The sequence below is a fragment of the Lynx canadensis genome, chromosome A3 (assembly GCF_007474595.2).
Source record: "Lynx canadensis isolate LIC74 chromosome A3, mLynCan4.pri.v2, whole genome shotgun sequence".
In the NCBI taxonomy this organism is placed as follows: domain Eukaryota; kingdom Metazoa; phylum Chordata; class Mammalia; order Carnivora; family Felidae; genus Lynx; species Lynx canadensis.
The window spans coordinates 63,490,444-63,512,836 of record NC_044305.1 but is presented as its reverse complement, the minus strand read 5'-3'; the positions used below and the strand labels follow the sequence as shown (position 1 = coordinate 63,512,836).

Genomic DNA, 22,393 nt, shown 5'->3' with positions numbered 1-22,393 from the left:
CTGCCCCTCCCCCGTTCATGCTCTGTCTCTCTCTGTCTCAAAAATAAATAAAACGTTAAAAAAATTTTTTTTAAAAATAAAACACAGCTGCTTTTGTTCATTTGTGTGTTATCTGTGGCTGCCTGCCACGACAGAAGAGCTGAGAGGCAGAGACCACATGGTCCTCAAGGCCTAAAATACTCTCTGGCCCTTTACAAAGTTTGTCAACCCTTGATATGTAGAATAAAGACAAATAACTAAATATGCTAAGGGATCCCTAAAAAAAAAGTTATCACTCCAAAAGCTTCAAAGGATGCCAGCCTAAGCCTATATGCCTTTGTACCAGCAAGGCAATAGTCTTTGCTTAAAAGGTAGACCTCCACATTCCTAAGCATGAGGAGATGTCAAAATGAGAGTCATAATCACAATGGAGGCACTCTACTTTTTATAAGTAGTAAAAGAACGGGGGTTTGTTTTTGGCAATGTTGCATTAGTGAGGATGCCATGCCAAAGGGAGTGCTCTCAAAGGTTTCAAAACCATGGCTCTTGAAAAGAGAAAAATCAACCATGGGCATCTTCTATAGCTGGATTTCAATACAATTTTAATTTTACAACATTTTATTTTATATTTATTTTTTAATGTAAACTCTATGTCCAATGTGGGGCTCGAACTCACAACCCAGAAGTCAAGAGCGACATGTTCCGCCAACTGAGCCAGCCAGACGCCCCTACAACATTTTAAAGTTATGCTCTATTGATACGTCTTCCTGATTGTTGGGGGAGGCAGATGGGATTATATAATAAAGTGGACTTCGTCAATTTATATTTATCAATATCACATAATTCGGCCCATATAAATGGATTACTTAGCAAAGCTTCCTCCACACTCCAACCCTATCATCATCCCAGATGCTGCTTAAGAAAACCATTAAGGAATTAACCAGATGAATACATTCATATACACATATAACTACTAAATCAATACCTAGATGGTAAATCCCTGGTGCTACTTACCCTAAGCAGGTCACATAGAGGGGCCCCTGTGAAAAATAACTCAGGCCATAAAATTTGGAGTATTCTTCTCTAGCGAATTTCATCTCAAGTTCACTTCTTTTGAAATATGTTAAAATGAAAATTATGAAACATAAAACAGATTTGGAAAAAAACATTTTTTTAATTTTTAAATATTTACTTATTTTTGAGATAGAGACAGAGCATGAGCAGGGGAGGGGCAGAGAGAGAGGGAGACACAGAATCCCAATCAGCCTCCAGGCACCAAGCTCTCAGCACAGCTATCAGCTCAAACTCACAAACTGTGAGATCATGATCTGAGCTGAAGTTGGACGCTTAACTGACTGAGCCACCCAGGTGCCCCAGATTTGAAAAAATCTTACCGTGAATGCCCACAAACCCAAATCTACATTAACGCATTTTTCCTTTAATCAGATTCATGTACAGAACACAGACTTACCACTTGTAGATGTAGAATTTGATGAGATTCGACACAGGGTTAGTTATGTAACCACTGCCACAATCATAAGATAGAGCTGGTCCATCGCTCTGAAAAGCTCCCCACACCCCTCTGCAGTCAATCCCCAGCCCCTGGCAGCAACTGATCTGTTGGCACTATAATTCTGCCTTTTCTTGAATTTTAGAAAAATGGAATCATACCATATATAGTCTTTGGGTTTTCTTTCATTCAACATAATGCCTTTAAGATTCACCCATGTTGTTGCATGAATTGGTAGTTTGTTCCTTTTTGGAACAAACTTTGAATAGCATTCATTGTATGTATGTGGTTTATCCTTTACACCAGCTGATGGAACTTGGGGGTATTTTGGGCTATTATAAATGAACTTCTTTATAAACATTCCTGTGCAGATTTTCATGTGAACATGTTTTCACTTCTCTTGGGTAAATGCTGAGGGATGGAATTGCTGGGTCCTAAAGTTATATAATATTTAAGGATATAAGGGAGGTGGTTTTTTAGAATGTTTGAACTAGAATCATCAGGACAACTTTGATAAAGGAGGATTAAGTTGGAAGATTCATACTACCTGATTGCAAGAATTACTATAAAGCTATAGTAATTACAATAATGTGCCAAACTGTTTTCTAAAGTGGTGGGATCTTTTTACCTCCCATAGGCAATGTAGGAGCCTTCCATTTGCTCCACATTGTCACTGAAAATCGGCAACACCAGTCTTTGTAACTTACCTCTACTGAGCAACACTGGTATTACAATGTTCATTTCTTTAATGACTAAGGAATTTGTTGCATCGCCATTTGTTATATCTTCCTTGGTGCAATGCTTGTTCAATTTTTCAATATTTTACCCATCTAAAAAATCTGTCCATTATACACATGAGTCCTTTATCAGTTACATTTTGCCTAAGGCTTGCTTTTTCATTTTCTTAACAGTTTTCTTGAAGAGCAGTTTTTTGGTTTGTGTTTAAGTAAGCTTTACACCCAATGCAGGGCTTGAACTTGCAACCCCGAGATCAAGAGTCACATGCTTCACCCACTCAGCCAGCCAGGTGCCCCTCATTTTTTGATATTACTGTAAATATTTTTTTTCGTTTCCATTTCCAATTGTTTGTTCCCTGTACATGAAAATAGAAATGTTCTGGTACATTGACCTTGTACCCTGTGACTTTGCTAAGCTTATTTATTAGTTGTATTATTTACAGATCCCTTATCATTTTCTACTTACACAATTGTGTCATCTTCAAATAGACAGTTTTATGGGTCTTTCTTTCCATTTTGTGTGTTTTTAATTTCCTTCTTGGTCTTGTTGCACTGGTGAACATTCCAGTGGCTAGGAGTACAAAAGGTGAGAAGAGACATTCTTGCCTTGTTTGGGGTTTTCCAGGGAAAGTATCAGTCTTTTACCATCAAAGAGATTACGGTTAGGTGTCACATAGTTACCCTTTGTCAGGTTGAGCAAGTTCCCTTTTATCTGTACTTTGCTGAGAATTCCTATCACAAATAGGTGCTGGATTTTGTAATGCTTTTTCTAAATATAATGAGATATGGTGGTTGTTGCTGTTGTTACTTTTTTTTACTCCCTCCCAGTATTGAGTTACATTGGTTTTCAAACGCTTCCTCTGTCAACTTCATGGGCATCAACATTTTCATAATATTCCTTTTTATACATGTCTGTAGGATCTGTGGTGAGATGTTCTCCTTTCCATTTCTCATACTGACAATTTCTTCTTTTTATTTCCTTCTGACCAGTCTGGTTAGAAGTTTTATCAATTTTATTGATATTTTCAAGAGCCAACTTGTGATTTTTCTATTTTTTGTGCCGTATTTCATTGATTTCTGTTCTTATCCTTGTTTCCTTCCTTTCTTGTGCTTCTAGTTAAGTTGGAAATTTAGAGACCTTATATTCTTTCTAATAGAAGGGTTTAAACCTATAAATTTCCCCCTACGTATTGCATCAGCTGCAGCCCCAAATTTTTGGTATGTTGTGATTTTCATTTTCATTCTGTTTGAGATATTTTCTAGTTTTTCCTGTAACTTATTTTTGGTACATGGTTTATTTAGAAGTGTGTCGTTCTTTTGTAGGTTAATTCCACTGTGGTCAGAAAATACGTCTTCTAGGATTTCAATTCCTTAAATTTAGTGGGACTTCTAAGAAGGTAGGGGAATCTTTTCCTTGTTCACTTTCCCCTTCCGCTGATTGGTACGGTTGACAACCAGGCCCTGGATGACGATGTAGCCATGAGATGGAAAAGGTCTCGGACTTGAATCACCACATGGGAGAAACACACTTACCCGGAACACCCATCCTGGTCTATAAGTGTAAGAAATAAGCTTCTAGGATTTGGACCATTATGGATTTGGTTCTGTTTGTTACAGCAGCTTACCTTACCCTAACTAAAATGCTGCTTATCTTTTTAAGGCTCCCCTGTCTCCCCACTACCCTGAAAGTGAATTTTTTCATAAAACATAATCTGTATTTTAGTTCATACTATCCAAAGCATATCGCCACATCTATTCAACTACTTTCATGTGTTCCGTTAACAAACATTTCATATGAATATAAATATATGTGATGTTTACTGCATCAGCCATGGTTCCTTTTTATTTTTTAAATAAAGTTTTATTGAAGTATAGCATAAATACATTAATGTGCACAAAATACTCTCTATATTTACAAAGCTGTCTATATGTGGGCCATTCTCGTCCTTTCCATCATTTCTTTCTCACTTGCTATTTTTGCAGCCCTGGTAATTGAGGAAGTCAAGAAAACAAGAAAGAAAAGGCCCCCTGCTACAGAGTGCGGTCACAGAGGGGCCCTTCCTGCATTCAGCTCAATGCCTCTGGCATACGTCTCCAGAGCCACCTTTCCCCCTTTTTATTTTTAAGGGAAAGAGGATATTATACAGGTATGGAAGAATGTAAAGAGAGAAGCTGCACTGATCTCCTTTCCCAGAGCAAATGCGAGACTCCAGCCAGGGCTGTTGATACACCATTTTAGCATCAGAGTTATTTTTTAAAATATTTTTGTAAGACATACATACAGGATGAAAATGGACATGTACCTAAAAAGAGTGCGGTAACAACAAAATAAACAAAAACAAGAAACCACCGGTGTTCACAAAGAAATATTAACACGTTCAGAATTTCAAAAAATGCATAAATGATGTTAAAAAAACACCATAAGCAAAAACAACACCAGAAATTTGCATGTATGTACAGGAAAGGAGTCAAAGTAAAAACTTGAATTAGCAGAGTTATACACAAAAGATAGGGCCAACAAGAACTTTATTTCCTATTTTATGCTGATGGAAAACAAGAAAATGATACTGAAAACCTAAGAATATTTCTGGGTGGCCCATTGTTTAAGTTACAGAGAAGTGTGGAGTAGGGTAGCAGTCACAATACCAGAAAGGGTAAAGGTCATTCCAATCTGGGGGGGGGAAAGGTGAAAAATGATGGCAACTTGATACCGATCCCAGGAAAGGTCCCAGACTAGATCCTTCTAGTGTTTTCTAATCCTTCAGGAAAAAGAACATCATTCACTATGAATCGACAGGTGTGACCTCACGAACTGTTGGGGGCAGTTACTTGACTAACGTTTTGGGAAATGCAGGACGTCCACAAGGAACGTAAGATCCCACAATATCCTTTATAACCTGGGAGAGATATGGGCTGATCAGTAAATCGTGACATCCTTACCTAACAGGTTGGTTAATACATTGTTTAACTTAGATCCTACCGAAAAGTTTCTAAGGCCTGTGAGAGGCCGTTAGCCTCAGACTTGTTTCATTCAATATACAAGGTTTACATATGAAACTTAGGAGTGATAGGAAAGGAAAAGATAGCTAATAGATCTTACACGAACCCAAAAAATTCTCAAAAGGTTCATGAATCTAACACAAGAAAACTTACTAAGAATGAACCCAGATTAAACAAAACACCAACCGTACAAGTGCGGGATAGGGGAAAAAACGCTTAACAGCAGTAAAAATCGTTAACTTCTGAAGACTCACACAGGACTGTGTGGGTGTCAGCAAAGCTAGTCCAACCTCTGGGTGCTACACGGATGAAGAGTATTAACTAGCACAAAGGGCAGGAGAGCTCTGCTACTTATGAATGTTCAGCTCTGGGTTGGGTACTTTCAGAAAGACGTAGAAAACCAGAGTAGTTGCAGGAAAGGGTCTTAGACGGTAAAGACAATTGAAGCCGTGCCATCTGATGAGTGACCCGGGGACAGAACAGAGTAGATGCTAGGAGTCATCACAGTAGCTGCTGTTAAATGTTTGGTCTCAAGAGCTAATAAGACAAATGAAGGGAAGAAACAAAGGACCAGTGAGCCCACTAGAGCCCAAGACAAAATAGATTCTGGTCCTGGAGGGTGGTCAGGCCAGAGACTGCTAAATGGTTTTTCCAACTTTGAGATCCTATAAATGTACACTTAAAGATCTGACCAGGTACAAAATCTGTTACTCTGTTTTTCAAGAACACACAAATGACAATCCTTCAGAACTACTATGTTATAACTTTTGAGACTATAAAACTACAAATCATTCAGAATTTGCTTTCTTGGCCACTTTTTATCTCAAATGGACAAGTGTGTGTGTGTGTGTGTGTGTGTGTGTGTGTGTGTGTGTTTCCCCCCTTGTTTTACTGAGATACAAGTGAAATGTGTGTGTTGCTTTTTGATGGGAAATCAGTCTAGAAAATGTAATTTATTTTGTCCACTCCCCCCTCTGCTAGTGTTAAAGCAATCAGCATTGTATAAACTTTTCTTGGTGAAAGAAATTTCACTAGTATAGGTTAGTACACATTTATACTGTAATAGGGGCTACTCTGTCTTACCTGCTATCTTCATGCATGGGCCACCCTGAAAAAGCAAAAAAGCCCTAAAAAAACCATACATACAATACAAACATGGGTCATTAGAAAGGAATTCCTTTTACACAGCCAATCTTCCAGGTACATTTAACTTATGGTTTTATTTATATAATTGAGGTTACCTCCAGCTACCTGGAAATGTGTGGTATGGTATGAACCTAATTCTAATCAATTCCAATTTTGTCTTAAAGGTATATCTTAGTACACTACAAACGTGCTCTAGAAATAACTACTACATAGCTGAGATTGCCATAAACCGCTTTCACCATTCTTCTCAGAGATTATGCAAAACTTGAATAAACCCATGCAATGCACTAATGAAATCTGTTTTTCTACATACTACATCATGAGATTACCCAGAGATCAAAACATGAAAGGAACTTTTCCATGGCTTTCCCTAAAAGAAATCATCTACTGTCTTTCCAAATTTTTGCCATATTACTTCTTAGAATATTTAGACCAGTTCTTTGGAAAAGCAAGAATTAAACGTGGCAGCCTTTGTGCTCAAGGAACAAACTGGGGTTCCTTTTTTCTTACCAAACTTTCTTGCACCTTTCATCTCAGGGTGGAAATACAATCTCTCAGAAAGGGAATGTACATAGTTACTGTGCAGTTACAGTCATTTACCACTCTCTGATTATCTAAAAGTTAAATGGAACTGTAATAAAAGGCACCAGAGGGGAGCTTACTTAGGTGATGTGTTTTCCAAAAGTAAAAATTTTTGGCCACTGGAAAAAGTATTTACAAGAAAATGCCTGAGCTGGTTTCTTGTGTGACCAAGATATCCACTACCTCGTATATTTTTAAACACATCTTTCACATCATCTAATTAGTTTATAAAGTATCTAATCTAAGGGGGTTAAGTTTTGTATTCATGTAAAGCAAGCCAGTTAAAAACTTACTTCCCTTTATATTAACTATAAACACTGAACCTCATTTCAGAAGAGGTCTGGGGCATCACAAATACCAGAATCAAAGAAAGATGTTCTTACATGAACATTAAGAGACCCAGGAACTTCTCATTTAAATGGCACTTTTAGGAGAAGGGAAACAATAATGACAGATTCAAGACTGCCTCTAGCCATGAGAATCCTTGGAATAAAACCAAAATCCTGCCCCAAAGCCACAGGTGTTTATCACACGGACAGAGATTTAGAAGGGTGCAATGACAGGTTTTCTTTGCCTCCATTAATGGGCTGTAAGATTACAGGTTAATAGAAGTATAAATAATGCAATTACACAATGTTGAGTTCATTTTTCTTTCGGGCTAAAAAAAAAAAAAAAAAACCTTCATGTCCTTGTACTTTTAGGGGCTTGGAAGGTCTGCCAGCCACTGCCTTTCTTGTCACCAGAGCCTTGTTGGGTTTACAGATGGACATGCCCGAGACTGCCATCTGGTGGAAATGATAGAAACTGAAATGATTTTGTTGTTAAATGGTTAAGTACATTGTCTACAAAGAAGGTACGAATTAAAAATATATGAAGGGGGAATGTCTCATTCATAACAGCAGTAAGAAACATAAAATTACATGGAACTTACTTAAGAAATGGGTAAAAAATATGAATAAAACTGTAAGACTTCAGTGGGGGTGGGGGGAGGCATAAAAACTCTCATATACATAGAAAGATGTAGCATTTTCCCGGAATGGAGCTCTTCTCTGCTAAAGATATCAATGACCCTCCCCCACCCATTAATCTAAGCATATGACAACTCAATATTCATGGGATTTTTATTTGGTAGAGAAAACTTGGCCAAATTATTCAAAAGCTCAAATGGAGAAACATACATTCAATTTTTGTTAAAGCAGGGTAATAAGGAAGCACCTTCCCTACCAGATGATAAAATGTATAATAAACTATGGCACTTAAGATGACATATTGATACATAATACAAAACACTGAAATGGGATGCCCATAAAAATACAAGCTTATACAAGAATATATAGTATAAGGGCATTTTCAAATAAATGAGAAAAGACTGGCTTATGTATTAGCTGGTGTGAGGGGAAAATGGAAAATACCACAATAGGTTTTCGCCATGTAGTATTACCCCAAAGTTCGTTCAACTAGCATTATGTATTTATAATAAAAAGAGCAAAATCATAAAAGAAAATATATGTAAATACTTACTCAGAATGTGAAAAGATTGTCTATGTATACAACTGAAGGTTCAAACTGTTAAAGAAAATGATAACATTCTAAAACTTTTGAACTTTATTTATTTAAGTAATCTCTAATCCAACGTGGGGCTCGAACTCAAGACCCCAAGACCAAGAGTTGCGTGCTCTTCTGACTGAGCCAGACAGGCGCCCCAAATTCTAAAACTTTTGAATATAAATAACCAAGGGATGCTTCTCAAAACTCATCAAATGAAACACCTAAGATCTTTGCAGTTTACTGTCTGTACATTTTACTTCAATTTTTTTTTAAAGTACAACAAAAAATAAACCCCATTATATTTTACTTCAAATGGCATATGGCAGATAAAAGGATAATCTTTAATATTTTTGACCAAAGATAGCTATCCAATACTATTCAGATCAGAGCATCTTAGCTCTCTAGTGCCTCTCCAACCATTGCAGAAAGACTTCATTCTGCCTGTGGGAAGAACCGGCATAGAAACGAAAATTTACTGTGTAACAAAAAGCACAGAAATAAAGCATCACGATGTAAGATTTTTGGGGAAAAAAACTCCCATGGTATTGACTTAGTAGTTTTTGAGGAATTAGGTTTTTTCCGTATTGATAGATGTGCTTTGTTCTTAGTTCCATCCCTCCAATATCCTTATTTATTTATTTTAAAAAAATTTTTTTTTCAACATTTATTTTTTGGGACAGAGAGAGACAGAGCATGAACGGGGGAGGGGCAGAGAGAGAGGGAGACACAGAATCGGAAGCAGGCTCCAGGCTCTGAGCCATCAGCCCAGAGCCTGACGCGGGGCTCGAACTCACAGAGCGCGAGATCATGACCTGGCTGAAGTCGGACGCTTAACCGACTGCGCCACCCAGGCGCCCCTCCAATATCCTTATTTAAAAAGACAAATGATAATAAAATAGTAATTTGTGGCATATTTAAGAGAATGGTTGATTTCCTAAATATATAGAGATCTCACAAATCAATAAATCAGCAGAAAATATGCAAATGAAAAAGGCTTTATTAAAAGATATAAAAATCAGCCAAAATGAGGAAAAAATGTTCAATCTCAGTAGTAATCAAATATAATTGAGAATTAAGTCAAGAAAATATCACAAATTACATTATCTTACCCACCAGTTCGGCAACGCGCAACAGTTGAGAGAAAGCAAAAGACACAGGCATTTTTGTATCCTGTTGGGATTATAAATTGGTGCCCTCTCCCCAAAAGGCAATCCAGGACGACTAAATTCACTTAGTTTCTGTATTTTATTTTTTATTTAAAAATTTTATAAAAAAATTCAAATATACAGAAAATTGCAGAAAAGAATTATGATATCCTTATCTAACTGCCCAGATTTAACAAACGTTAACATTTTGATAGGTCTTTGGGGGGCTGGGGGTGGAAATAAAGATCTCACACTTCCCAATGCTTCCAAATAAACACTGTCCTAAATTAATGTGTATCATCCCCATGCATGTTTTATACATATTATTTACCTATAAATTATATATCAAATTCCAAGATTTGGTCATTTTCTGTGCCACTCTTCTAATGCATAATTAAGAAAAAAATTAAACGACAAAATGGTGCTTTAATAACACTTAGGATTACTTTATACTTATTGTCATAGGGTTTTATTCCCCAGTAAGCTCTACGCCCAACGTGGGGCTTGAACTCATGACCCCGAGATCAACAGCTGCACGCTCCACCGACTGAGCCAGACAGGTGTCCCATAATAGGTTTTTAAGACAGACTTTTTACAAACCTTACATTGTCATTTGTTTTGCTTACACAATAACTTTGCTTCTATGTTAAATCATACATCTAATCATCTTTAAGACATTTTAAACAGCATTGGAGTTAAAACGTGTAGTCCCAACCATATGCAAAGCCCCACCGTGGGTCTGAAATATGAATTGCTATTACCAAGTCAGAGCAACTGTGCCAGGACAGATGCCTAGCAGATGGCTACTGTAAGATGCCACTGACCTAAGGTGCTTCTCGGTCTCAAAGGTATTAAGATAGTGCATCTTGGAATAAGTTTTGGAGATTAATGCTGTTACTTAAACGACGTCCTTTTAAAACCTGCCATTTCTCTCAGCATCACATTTTTAGAGTATTAAAAGAGGGTTCACTGCCAAAGGAACATAAGCCAAGAGCAACTAGCTGCTGCAGGAGCAGAGGATTCTCTGTCCAGCCTTCCCAGCATTTCACTAAAAACCCCAGGAGAAACTGGTTTATGCCAAAGGGTACTTGTGAGGAGGTTGAGTTACTCCTCCTTGGCAACATCTGCCTTAAATGAGGAAAATGGTCTAGAGACAGTCACTTCAACGGCCCACAAGTTCACATACTTATCGGCCGAGCCGAAGGTGAATCAAGTGACGCACTTAAATTGGGGCCAAAAAATTCAGGAACTGAGAGAAATACACCCGTGACATTTAAAAGAACCAAACTGATGCGAAAAACATGATGAACAAAACATCAAATTTTAAATAAACACAATCGTGGTCACTGAATTTTCCATTTGCCTCAGGCTTCAACACCGCACGGCAGGGCTCTTTTACTGGTCCAGCCTTACAGGGGAAGGAAAGGGGTCAGAATGACCTCTGGGCTAGTTTAACATGTAAATGTGCAACAGGAACACACAAAGGAACTCTCATAAGCAGGGTGAAAATTCTTCAATACTAGATGCCAAAACGGAAGCAGGCTGCTAAGAAGTAGAGTGTGGATTATTTATTTTTTTTTTTTTTAATTTTTTTTTCAACGTTTATTTATTTTTTGGGACAGAGAGAGACAGAGCATGAACGGGGGAGGGGCAGAGAGAGAGGGAGACACAGAATCGGAAACAGGCTCCAGGCTCTGAGCCATCAGCCCAGAGCCTGATGCGGGGCTCGAACTCACGGACCGCGAGATCGTGACCTGGCTGAAGTCGGACGCTTAACCGACTGCGCCACCCAGGCGCCCCGAGTGTGGATTATTTAGTTGTATTTTTATTAAAGGGAACTACGTTTATGTAAGAAGGTGGCAATGCGTACCTGCCAGGTATCAGCATTTATGAGGCCACAGTAATGAAAACGTTGTGATACCTGACAGGGTTGCGCAAAAAGACAACAGAACAGAATTTAGAAATAAGAAGTGCATCATGTATGTAGGAAACTGGTACGAGACAGGGCTAGCCTGGTGTTGACGCAATTAGCTAGCGGCCTGCCGAAAATTAGATTCCTGACTTCATGCTATATAAAATAGTAAACTCAAGATGGATTAAAATCCTAAATATATGTGCTTGGGAGATAGGATGAAGACTTTACAACTACTGGAAGCAAAGAGAATATGTGAACTTGAGATGGTAATGATTTCTTGAACAAGAAAGACAATAGTACAAACCATAAAAGACTGATAAATAACAAGACCCCATACACAAAGTGCGTGTGTGCACACATATGTATATGTATGTATATGTGTGTATATACACACATATATGTATACACATATATACACACACATATATGTCTGTGTGTGTGTGTATATATATATATATATATATGCATATACACATACACATACATACTGAGAGAGAGATACTAGGTTTTGTAGCACTTATAAGCAAAGGTTAGTATCCAGACTATATAAAAAAACTACAAACGAGAAAATGGCAAACCAAAAAGAAAAATGAGCAAAGGACATGAGCAATCATTTCAGATGAAACTCAAACGGCCACACATACAGAGATGTTCGCCTCACATGTAACCAGATATGCAAATGAAGACATACTATTTCATGTTCACCTAACTGGTAAATTTAAAGTCTGGCAATACCAGCATTAACTGAAAATGGAGATGGACAGAGAAAAAGGAATTTTTGTACATTTCTAGTGGAAATGGAGACTAGTATACACCTTTAGTAGAATGCATTTGCATTATTAACTTGAAGACATGACTACTTAATAACCTAGTAATTTTATCTCTAGGCAAATACTAGAAAAACACTAGTACATGTGCTCAAAGGGACACATGCCAGGACGCCCACTGCATCAGTTTTTTTAGTGGAGAGTTACAAATAGTCTAAATATCCCTTGATGATGAAATGGGGACTACACTGTGGGGTAGTCACACAAAAGAATACCAATTTATTTCTCAACCATTAGCTTGTTTTATAGAAGAGGGGATGTAGAGGTAATAATGTGAGCAAATAAATTCAAACCTGAGGTTGGGAATAACACACTTCCCTCCCCGTAAATACCACTCCCCAACCCCTGGCCCAAATCAAAACTTACCCAACATGGTGGGTGGATGTGGGAGGGAAGGAGTAATGAGGTGGTTGACCCCTCGTGGTGGGTGATATTTGGCCTTTGGCACAACTCCATTCCCCTTCTCCACCTCCTAAATATGTAAATCTGAATACTTGGGTAGATTACAAATCAAAACCTGTAATTCTCATTCACAGTTCAGCCCACACACTTCTGAGTTTCCTTCCTTGTAAAAGAGCGTAGGTCTACTTTCATTTGCCAAGTCATATATATATACACTCTGACCCTGGTGACCTTTTAAGCTTTTCAAAGTCAAAGAACCTTTACTCAAATCAAATCTTCTATGGAATCCCAACAAGTACCACAGAAAAAAGCAGAACTGCTCTGGAGGTTGAAAAATGGCACCCTTGTCATTCTAACATTTTAAGGAATTTGAACTACATGAAAATTCTTAAGACTATTAGTTTATTGTTGAGTATAAATCATTTAAAAATGTTAACTATTGGGGCACCTGGGTGGCTCAGTTGGTTAAGTGTCCGACTTCGGCTCAGGTCATGATCTCGCCGTGGTTCACCAGCTCGAGCCCCGCATCGTGCTCTCTGCTGACAGCTCAGAGCCTGGAGCCTGCTTCGGATTCTGTCTCCTCTCTGCCCTTAGATTGTACTGGTCCTCTTCACTCAAATACATGCCCAAGTATTTTCATTAGAGGTAGATGTTATGAGAAGAAAAATGAATTTGTTGTACAAGTTTAATTACTAAAGAAATTACTATTGCCATTATAGACTAGTGTTATTAGTCAAGGGGGTAAAATCCCAAAACTTTGATTCCACCCATATTTGACGTTCATTTATTTTTGAGAGAAAGACAGAGCGTGAGTGGGGGAGGGGCAGAGAGAGAGGGAGACACAGAAACCGAAGCAGGCTCCAGGCTCTGAGCTGTCAGCACAGAGCCCAACGTGGGGTTTGAACCTATGAGCTGCGAGATCAAGACCTGAACCAAAGTCAGACACTTAACCCACTGAGCCACCCAGGCACCCGATTCCACCCATACTTGAAAGTTACAGTTCTTTTTTGTGCTGCTAGAGTTGTGGATACAAGAGATAAAAGAATTACTAACCTCCTAATACCAAGATCATGTACCCTTCACTCCTGAATTAGAGGAGCATGGCTACCATTTGAGCAGGAAATGATGTATCTAGTTAACAGAAGTATTTGACAGGTAGAATGAAACTAAAACAAAATAAGGGGCGGGGGAGAAGAGACCACAGTCAAGAAAAACAGCAAGTGAGAACAGCAGGGATGTAGTCGCAGCCTGAAAAGCAACTTATTCTGTATTAGTAGCTAGCTGGTTTACTTCTAGACCACAACGTAACACACAATGCACAAAAATAAACACTTGCTTAGCATTCTCATTAGGGCTTACAGAAAATTCCCAAAGTTGAATAGGAAAACAAAAAAGCAAAAAACAAAACCTTAAAGCAACTGAACACAAAAATACAATGCAAAACAAATTGTTATAATGCCCATAAGAATTTATTTGCAAAAGCAAGTAACTCTTCAAATTGCTTTGAAGTACCTTAAATTCTAGTTGTAATGACTTTTAGCTTTTGTATCATAAATACAATGGATTTTCTGCACTTTGAGCATTGTATTAACATGTGAAACAAACCACAATATGCTAGTTTTTCCTTACTACTATTTAGCCACCCAAAGCAAAATGTGCTCTAAAATCTTCATCAAATGCTTTACCTTATTATTAGTTAAATCCAATTAGTTCCAAAATACAAATAAAGGCAATTTGGAAGAGGAAATGTGAATTTGAAATCATTGAAAAATGCAATCTATGATTTGGCAAGTAAAAGAAATTCAATGGCCAAGTTCCAGTTAATTTCAATAACTGAAGTTTAACTCCAGTAACATACGCGGACGCACTGGTCTGACTGCATACTTTCATGCATCCAGAAAACACACACACACAGTTTTCTGTTAACCAATTTGTTGTCTAAAAACTAACTTTGTTCATAACGTCAGAATACTTATTTATACAGTCTTCCTCCATCAAGTATTTCAGGTAGCTTAGTTTAGAATATGAATTGGTGAGGCTCTAATTTCCAGCTCAAATGTTGGGCTAATATTATAGTAACCTGTCTCCCCAACTGATGACCATTTCCCTGGTCATTAAAAGCCATTCTGAAGCCTAGCTTGGGGGGGGGGGGGGGGGGGGAGGAACACCTCAGGGGACATGACAAGCACCATCGTTTTCACATAGGAAGACTGAGTCATTATATGGAAACTTCATCTGAGTTTTAAATTTTGCTACAGTTTCTTATGAAGACCAAGGATCTACTTATGTGGTTGGGAGAGAGCCTGACAAGCACTGTGAAAAGACATCAAAACCCAACTGAATCCCACACATCCCCAAAATAAAACCGACCTAAGGACTTAAGGAGAATTCAGAGTTGCAGTTACTTTTAACTAAACACATTTAAAACCAAAAGCTCAAGCAGTAAGTCTCTTAAGTCAATATTATAATTACCAAGCCTCATAACTGGGCAAGAAACAGGAGACAAATTACGAGTGCTTGCTTTTTTTTTTTTTTTTTTTTTTTTTAACACTTCCATGGCAACTTCACTCAACTCTGCTTGAATGTTCAGCTAAGTGAAAAACCTTAACAAAAAAACTTCATAAAGCCCCCCTCCATTTAATGGTCATTAAAAAAAAAAAAAAGTCCTATCTTTATCCGGCCAACGTGACGTGACATCTCAGGTGTGGTAAAACGATTTAACACAAATCTGTAATCACCCAAGACTTTGTAAAAGACTAAAATGGACCTTTCAAGGAGGTCTATGAAATCAGAACTACGTCCTTAACAATACTAATACTTATTATTTTTTCAACATGTTGACACTTGCATGGACCGTGCAAAAGAAATAGTGGGTAACAGTGAAGACCCCTTGGTGTGTATCCAGACAGACAACAAACTAATCAGCTGCTACTGTTCTCTTCGTGCCACACACAGAGAAAGGGTGGGGGCGGGGGGGGGGGACCTGTTTCACTTAATGGTGTCCTTGATTAAGCAGGAAAACTTTTTTTTTATTACACCTTTATCCTCGAGTACACATCTTTTGAGTATCTTAGGTGATGAAAAGGGAGGTACCGGCTCCTGTAGCATGCTTGAGTGTGACGGCTGTCACTTAAGCTGTGTGCTGAACTAGCCGCTTTCATGAAGCACCATTTTGCCTTGAAAGAATGACTGACAGACTATGGTTATTCAGCAGACATTTTCTCCGAAACAAATGAAGTAATAAGCCTGTCGCTTAAGGAAAACAACTGACAATATTTGTTGCCAGTGACAAAATTTCACCTTTCAAATGACAATTAGAATTTTGAAAAATCTGTATCCATCACTGTGAGCCTGACAGCTTCCCAATACTTAACAAGATTTTTTTCTGAGGAGATCAGTTATAGTAACAAGAAAATCTTAAACACTGCATAATAATGTGTCAATATTCTGAAGAAAGCACAATTCGATGAAACGGTATTTTCCAAAAGATCAGTGTATGATGTTACAAAATCATGCCAAAGTAGGAGATCCATTCAAACTCCAACAAGATAGAGCAAATGGATTTTAGTGTAACAGAGTACGAAGCTGATCAAGTTGCGGATTTCACACTGCATCCAACCTTCAAGAAACTACCAGCTCTGAAGTTCTGACAGTGTATCAAACAAAATATTCAAAATTACCTGAAGCTATTAAAATACCCTTTCCATATACGTATTTTTGTGATGCCAGATTTCTTCATATACTTCAAAGTGCCACATTGCAACAAAATGCACAATCAGACCTGAAAATCCAGCCCAACATTAGAGTTTACAAAAACGAAAACAAGTGCTACTTGTCACACATAATTTTCTAAATTTGGAAAATAATTATTTGCCGTGAAACAATGTTATTTATGTTAACAGTCAATTGATTTCATTTTTTAATGAATAAAAATAGTACACAATATAAATGTCCTGGCTTTAATTTCTAATACAATAAATAAAACCCACAAAAGCAGAAGTTCTTTGGGATCTTTGATCTTCAAAAATATAAATGAAAAAAAAAAAAAGAATATAAACGGGTTCTAAGACTAAAATATTTGAAAACAGCTGGACTAGAAAATTCAGATTAGTGAAGACTGAATTCAGGTTTTTCTTCTCATTCACACATTATTTGTATGTCAAGGGCCACTAGACCACTTGAAAAAGTGGCATAAAAAATGGTTTTGGAGTGAGGAAGGAATTAGTCAGTATTGTCCTATACAGTTTGGATAATTCCTCTTTGGGATTATAAATCACCCACATGGCTTTGCATGAAAATTTCACAATAAATATTCCAACTATGTAAAATGTTGAAAAAGAACATTCAAACTGGACTTTTGCTTTTAAAAATCATACCAAATAGTAATATGTCACACTGTTTTTATCAATTCTTTATTTAGGTAACAAGTTGGTTATGTTCACTGCATTGTATGAAACATCACAATATCTTACTGGAAAGGTACTATCAGTACAGGGTTGGATCAGAGTGGGCAGTATGAACAATAAACCATTTTGCATTCTTCATTCCCTATCTTTTTACAACCCCCCAAACCCGGTAAAGGGACAGATAGCTTTTAACATCATCATGTAAAGCACTTTAACTTACAAGGCTAAAATCTAAGGAATAAATAAAATATATTGTGGCAATAATTCCTTTAGACCAAAAATCAGGTGCACAATAAATCAAATGATCAGGAAAGCTGTCTGTATTCAAATGGTGTGGCTCTCCAGAAACAGCTTCAGGAAAATGTTACAGAAAATATCATGAATTCCATTTCACACAGGACCAGATGACGACTCATTTTAACTACACACAAGGGCAATTACATCCTGCTGAAACACAATTTAAACATATAGGATAATGTTTACAAAGCATCCACAACATGTAAACCATGTACAAATGGATACATTCATCGCTTCTCCTACCCCAATAGCTTCTTTTAGATAAATATTTTACTCTTCATGTTCAGCATTAATTGGATTTTACTACATGCAAAACTCAAAAGAATTCAAGAATTCAAGGTTATTGTAAAAATAGAATTAAAATAATCTTCAAGTACCTTATGTGATAGCCACTCTGTACCGTGCCCAATGTTATAAAATGAAAGGTTACTGAACCCATGAAAATATCTCTGTAATATTTCCTTAGATCTAAAATAGATAATTTTAAATGTATTTATAGTCATTTCAATGTGATATTCTGAGCTTTTAAAATAACGTAAACAATTAAAAATTATACCAAATTACACACAAAAGTTGTATCTTAAAAGCTGAAAAAGTAAAACTATAGAAACCCACATGTAAAACAAAAATCACAATTTACATTATAAAGGCAAATCTCATCATTTAAAAAAATTTGCAGCAGTGAGATGTCAAAGCAAATTATAAATAGCCATAAATTAACCCATTTGGTTTCAAAAGATTTTCTAGTGAGAGTTGAAGGATGTAGTAGATACATGCATAAAATTTGTGAGGGTTTATAATATTATTGCCAAATACACTTTATCTTGAAGCAGGCAACATTACAATTTGGACATTATCGGAGAACCCAGTTTGGTAATACAGGTAAAATTAGAAAAAAAAAATTAAATAACAATTAATAATAAATATATATCCTATAGTAAATTGCTCAAAGGAAATCTCAAGCCACAGAGCTGCAAAAGGCTTCCAACGTGGTGAACTGAGAAAGGAGCATCCCATACAATTCTTTACTCTTACATGCTTATATGTTGTGTGTCTTGTCTAAAACAAAAACAAAAACGAAAACATAATGTATCTTCAGAGTACAGCTAACTATATTCCCATGCACCTTGGGCACAGTTTGTTATTTGTGGTGAAATCACTCCGTTGGTTCCTAGGGCCCAAAGTTCAATACAGGTGTAACCAGTATGCCTGAGGTTGGCGAAAAATACTGCAGTACAGGCAATGCTACAAGTGGCAATTATCAGAAAACACAAATATGAACAAATGGTGGGAAATGCTAATGATTTTCTGCTCATATCACAAAACGGTGGGAATCCACAAGAATATGTTTCCCTTGTATTGAAGCAAATTGTGATTAAAAGTTTTTTTCCCCCAATTTTCAGAATCAAAAGCATTTTAGAAGGTTTATAAGGCTACCATGGGTCTTCTAGATCTCCAGCACCCTACAGGAAGAGAAAAGGAAGAATATTATTATTATTTACCTACACCACTTCCGGGTTGGATTGAATTTCAAAAGAAAACAAAATTAGATGAACAAATTACCTTCCTTTGTTTGAAAAGGCACTTTTACAGAGAGCTGTGTGCAGTGTATACCTTGTGTACACACATGGGTCTATCTAATACAGATAGGTAACTGGTTGGGTTTTTTCCTCCCCTCTCCACCAAATGCCTTCCTCTTTCACAAACCACTTAAAAACATTCTGGCATTGGAAAAACAGATCAAAACATCAGCTACGTTCGAAGATCCAAATTTTCGCCTTAGCGCACGTTAAGCAATTTTAGATACGTGACAAATAGAAACACGAAGGAGAAAAGTTAATGTTCTACATCCACAAAATAATTTAGCTGTAAAAAAAATTTCCCCATGTGACTCCCGTATCTTAAAAACCTATTTTTAACAACAACAAAAAACTCATATCTGCCACTATGTAAAACATCCTGTGATTCTTGCCTTTGTTAAGAACTGATGAATATTTACAGCAAAGATCACAGTCTTGCAATCTTTAAAACGCTCATCATGGCAATTTTCCGACATGTCTATGTGTGTCCATACTGTCCAAAGATTAGTATCACAAAAGATTTTGTATCACAAAAAGGGGATAAGAAACAGAATGGATTTGAGTAAGCAAGACTTCTCAAAATGTTTTCTTTTAGTTACTGAAAAAAGCCAAGCCAAAAGTTTTCTAAATGGTATATAAATACAAATGAATTTCTAAGGGGCATTTTTCCAATATACCAAACCTGGTTGTTAAAAAAAATTTTTGTTTTGATTTAAAAATAAGTACAACATGCATAGATTATTCCACATCACATGCTTTATTTGGACTTGAACACTTATAATTTCATTCTAAACACTTGGTTGACATACATTTTGATGTATGTAGTTAGGCTATACAGAATGTACAAACCAAAGCTGTATCAATAATACATAGATTTTTCAAAAAATAGGTTTCAATAAAGAATACAGAGAAAGGAAAAATAACCACATATGCAATAGCTCAGAACTTCTAAAAATAAAACTACAGAGATGTAAAATATAAACAAGTCAAAGAACACACAAATCATCATCCTTGGGAAAAAAAAAAAAAAGTACAGGCCAGCATCTGCCATTCTTTGAGGAACTGAAATTACTAAAGAAAACACAAATTTATTACAAAGCTAACGATGAGTGTTCTAGTATGTAAAATAATGTGAAGCAATATAATTCTACATTAACAAGTTTTTCCACAATATAATGTAATCTCGCTTATCAGTAATCTCTAATCCTGTCTAGTATGACTTTAACTATTGATTTGAATAACTAGTAGCCTCATTTCTGGCATACAATAGGAAATGACATATAACTTTATTAAATTCAAAGTTCTAGAAATAGTCCACTTTAAACTGATAAAGGTGTATGCAAAGGCCTTCTTTAAAAAACAAGGCTATATGAATGTAATAAAACTAGTTGACCAAGGGTTCAAATAACAAAACGGTTCTATAAATGCATACATTACACTTCCTAAGTAAAAACCATCAAATCAAAGATCACAAAAATATTACCACGGAGTCAGGTCACATGGGTTTACCACTCATCTTTGTCCCTGCATCTTCATTATAGCTGTCTAATTCAGCAAGATCACTTTTTGATTCAGTATGGCCTTCCTGCATTGTCACTGGGCTTCCAGCATCACTGTTCGAAGAAGGAGCTGTGGCAGCTTGGTCAGCCGGGCTTTCTTCTCCCTCTACTTTAGCTAGCCTGTAACTAGTCAGCATCTCCTCCAGAAGTTGTCGGTAGTTTCCCCTATGATTAATTCTCATTTGCCTGAGAGCTTCCACCAATTTTCCCTGTGATCCACTTTCCTCTGCTTCCTCGGAGGCCTTTTTTTAAGATTCAAGACCCCAGTGTCAGTAGACAAACTAGGATATCACATGTATATCATAACATATCACAGCAAAGCACTCATTTCTCTACCACGAGTAATATAGGCTAAGCACGAGAACAGTTCATTAGATACGTATCAAGTCTTACTTGTGTCAATAAAAACTTCCAATGGAAATATCAAGTCGATTTTAGCAAATTACCATTAACTAGTTTACATCTTATTCCACACTGTCATTTGAAGCCCCATCTGAAATTTACTCCGCTATTGGAATTCAACAGCAACACAAGCATTCCTAAAACTGACTTACTTATAAAAGAAAAACCAGTAATTGGCTATAATGGTTTAGTACAAAAGGAAATTAGTGTTTAAAGCAACAGGAAAGGACAGAAAAGCAGGCCATTAGAACATTAGTTTCTTCAACACTTCTGCAAAATGACAGGTAGGAGAGGAGACACAAAATGTAAAACTATAAATTTAGACTGGATTTTGGGGAAATTTTAATGCTTCTGTGGATAAGAATTTTATTTCCTTTTTGTACTTAAATACTTCAATTAAAACATTTCTAGATAAAAATAAACGAGTTATTTTAAACATGATAATAAGATATGAATAGGAAACTACTCACTCCTTTCCTATTTTATTAAATTTTGGAAAACTTACAGGTTTCTACAATAGCAGCTGCTTAATCTCGTTAGCCGAACACGCTCTCACATCAATGCTGATCACAGTTAAGCTGACAGTCTAAAAGGAAGAACCTTACATCATGTGCCTCCTGATGTGATGCATTAGGGAGTGTAGGGCCATGTCCTGTGTGTTCTTGCCAAACATGTTTAATACAAATCTAATAAAGCGAGTTCCCAATTTACGGGAAAACAGGGAATAGAGGACTGAGTTAAAGGACACAAGAAAACAATCATATGATCCAGAATGTAGGACATGCTATACAAAGCTGGCTCAGGCCCTTCTTTTTCAGTGGCAAGGGAAAAAAGAAAGTGGGGGCTTGGTTACAGACTCCATTAATATGCTTGACTGATACCGTAACAGCCTGATTAGACCATCGTTTAAAATAACTACTGCAACAGGCATTCTAGGGACAACTGGGAAAATCCGGAATTGGCACTAGATGATAATCTTTATCTTATTAGGTATGATAATAGTATTATGGCTATAATACTAGATTTATGGTTGGAAAGATGTCCTCATTTTTTTCTTTTTTTAAAACTAAGCCCTATGCCCAATGTAGGGCTTTAAGTCACGACCCCAAGATCAGGAGTTGAATTCTCTATCAACTGAGCCAGCCGGGCACCCAAAATGTCCTCATTTTTAAGAGCTTCATGCCAAAATATGCCAAGATGATGTCTGCAATGTACTGTTAAAAGGTTCGTGAAAGAAAGGGGGAAAAAAAGTAATACACACACACACACACACACACACACACACACACACAGATAAAGCCAATATGGTAAAATGTTTACAGTTGTTGAATCAAGGTAGAAGGTGTGTAGGTGTCCAT

General features: G+C 36.9%; 1 protein-coding gene across 3 annotated transcripts in view; it reads right to left on the bottom strand.

Moving 5' to 3' along the window:
- Window positions 1-17,181: 17,181 nt before the first annotated feature.
- PPM1B (protein phosphatase, Mg2+/Mn2+ dependent 1B) overlaps window positions 17,182-22,393 on the bottom strand; it is an 83,363-nt gene continuing 78,151 nt past the window's right edge. For 2 of the 3 annotated variants that reach the window (XM_030310510.1, XM_030310513.1), the window contains exon 6: window positions 19,809-20,875. In XM_030310510.1, coding sequence (XP_030166370.1) covers window positions 20,570-20,875 — 306 coding nt within the window. In that variant the 3' untranslated portion in view covers window positions 19,809-20,569. Of the gene's footprint in view, window positions 18,958-19,808; window positions 20,876-22,393 lie in introns of those variants that run through there. The other variant, XM_030310512.1, reaches the window with a different exon arrangement.